At 42.7% G+C, this 2,517-nt stretch overlaps 1 protein-coding gene across 1 annotated transcript; it reads left to right on the forward strand.

Moving 5' to 3' along the window:
* Positions 1-331: 331 nt before the first annotated feature.
* Positions 332-2,311, forward strand: LOC132722253 (piggyBac transposable element-derived protein 4-like). The gene is made up of 2 exons (XM_060706709.1): positions 332-499; positions 833-2,311. Exons 1-2 carry the CDS (start codon positions 332-334, stop codon positions 2,309-2,311), a joined length of 1,647 nt encoding a protein of 548 aa, XP_060562692.1.
* Positions 2,312-2,517: the final 206 nt, after the last annotated feature.

Below are 2,517 nucleotides of genomic sequence, written 5' to 3' on the forward strand. Positions count from 1 at the left end.
GGCGATATTTTTAAGAAAATGACCGACAAAGAAATATTTCAAAGTTTAAATTCTTTCATGTGCGCTATTGTTTTCATAACAGACACAGCATGGGGCCGTGTATTACACGATATGATAAAATCATATTCCATATATCATCTTTGATGTCGGCAACATGAAAATGCCGAAAAAGGCCGTGGAACTCCAGGATGTCTTTCCCTTATCATCATTTGATCTAAATTAGATCTATAAATAATAAAATTTAATTAAATTTTACCAGTTCGTTCGAGAACATCTGCGCTATTATATCGCTAATTAATCTCATTAGTACGCTAATTACACTTGTCAAACTATGTCTATGATGGCAGATTTTAACTTTGATTCTGATGATGACTCTGATTTTTCTGGATTTGGGCCGTCTGATATAGATTTAAGTTCTTCTGATTCGTCGTCCGACGACGTCGATAATGTTGCCGATGCTGGAGTCTCAACTTTGACAAATCGTCTGCTACCGCCAAGGGTACATATATACTTATATTTGACAGCCATATAATAAAGTATATTGCCAAAATACAAAAAAAAACTTCTCTCATTGTCAGAATTTTATTTCTAATTACAATAGAATAAAAAAGAGACAACAATACAAATATACAGAAGCATTTATTTTATTACATATGAAACAGTGAATGACATAAAATATATATATATATATATATATATATATATATATAAGTAAAAATAAATAAATATAAAATAATAATAATAAACAAACAACCACCAAAAAAAAAAAAGAAAAAAGAAAAACAAGAGAAATTGTGTTGAAAAAAAAACTAATTTTTTTATTACTTTCCAGGTTGAAGACTTTGTTGGAGAGCCTGGGCCGAACCTCCCTGATGGTTTTGATGTCAGTACAGCCACACCGTTAGACTTCTTCAAGTTTGTTTTTCCAGTGAGCTTGATCACCTACCTAGCGGACATGACCAACCTGTATGCCAACTGGAGGCAGGCCCAACCTGGAGTAGACCTGGATGACAGATGGGAAGAGACAACTGAGGCAGAGATGCGAGCATTCCTAGCCATCAACATCCTTATGGATATCAACATTCTACCAACTTTGGAGATGTATTGGTCTACGAAGATGCTCATCGGGAATGTAGGTGCCCAGCAGATCATGACATGCAACCGGTTCCAGAAGCTTTCTAAGTACTTTCATGCATCAGACAGAACCGGTGACCGTCCACGTGGCCATATAGACTACGACCGCCTCTACAAGGTACGGCATGTCATGACTACCCTGTCAACAACCTTCCGAGAAATGTGGACACTGTCACGGGAAGCCACGGTAGATAAGGCCATGATCGCATTCACCGGTAGGTTGTCCTACATGCCAGCCAAGCCGATCAAGCGGAGGATCAAGCTCTGGATGCTGTGCGACGCCAGAACTGCCTATGTTCATCGTTTCGAGGTGTACCTTGGCAGACAGGAGAACAGGCCAGAACATGGACTTGGGTTCAACGGAGTCACCACACATACAGATCATCTCCAGCACACCCACAGGTGGATCTTCTTTGACAACTTTTTCACGTCTATTGAGTTGATGAAGCGTCTCCTTGAAGATGGCCTCTACGCCTGTGGGACTGTGAGGGTAAACAAGAAAGGTTTTCCGTCTGAGCTAAAGAAACCTAGAGACATGCGTGACAGGGGAGCCTACAAGTCGCTTCAGTGCCAGGGCTTGACAGCAACTGTTTGGAAGGACAAGCGACTGGTCCACCATCTTTCAACTGTTGGGGATCCAACCACAGTGCTAATGGCCACAAGACATGCTGGACCTCGTGCAGAACAGTACATGCAGCAAGAGCCGACTTCCCTCTACAACCAGTTTATGGGAGGAGTTGATCGCCATGATGCTCGACGTGCCAAGTTTGGTGTAGGTCGACCTGGGAAGAAAGCCTTGAGGTACTGGTTCCTTCTCAACAGTGCCATCGTCAACGCATATATCATCTACAAGAAAGCGTCCACCAGATCGCACTCCAAGAAGAGATTTGAGCACATGGACTTCCGAATTGAATTGATCGAGGAGCTTATTGCCGGATTTGCCAAGCGAAAGCGAGGACCTGGGGATCGGGCAGCTTTGGTAGCACTGGTTGACCAGGAAAACCAGCACCTACATAGGAACGAGCGGATGCCAGGTGATAAGGGTGCCAGGTGCCGATACCACAGGGCGTATCTCAACAAGAGGAAAGAGACTGTGTATGGATGCCGCATCTGTAATGTCCACCTCTGCAAAGTTGGCTGCCATGCGAGGTACCACGAACTCAGCCAAGATCAGTGAGATGGGTTTTTATAGTGAAATATCAACTGGAACTGTTTTATGGACTATGATAATGATTACGGATAAATTTCAGGATTTTGATCAGTGATAACTACTTGAACTGTTTTATGGACATTGATAATGATTAAGGACAATTTTGTGGGGGATGGGGCGGGCCATGATAAGAGCGCCTCCTCGTGGTGTGGCCTGGATATGGCTGGATAATT

Source organism: Ruditapes philippinarum, unplaced genomic scaffold, assembly GCF_026571515.1.
Source record: "Ruditapes philippinarum isolate M1 unplaced genomic scaffold, ASM2657151v2 ctg620_1_1_1_1, whole genome shotgun sequence".
NCBI classification, from domain to species: Eukaryota; Metazoa; Mollusca; class Bivalvia; order Venerida; family Veneridae; genus Ruditapes; species Ruditapes philippinarum.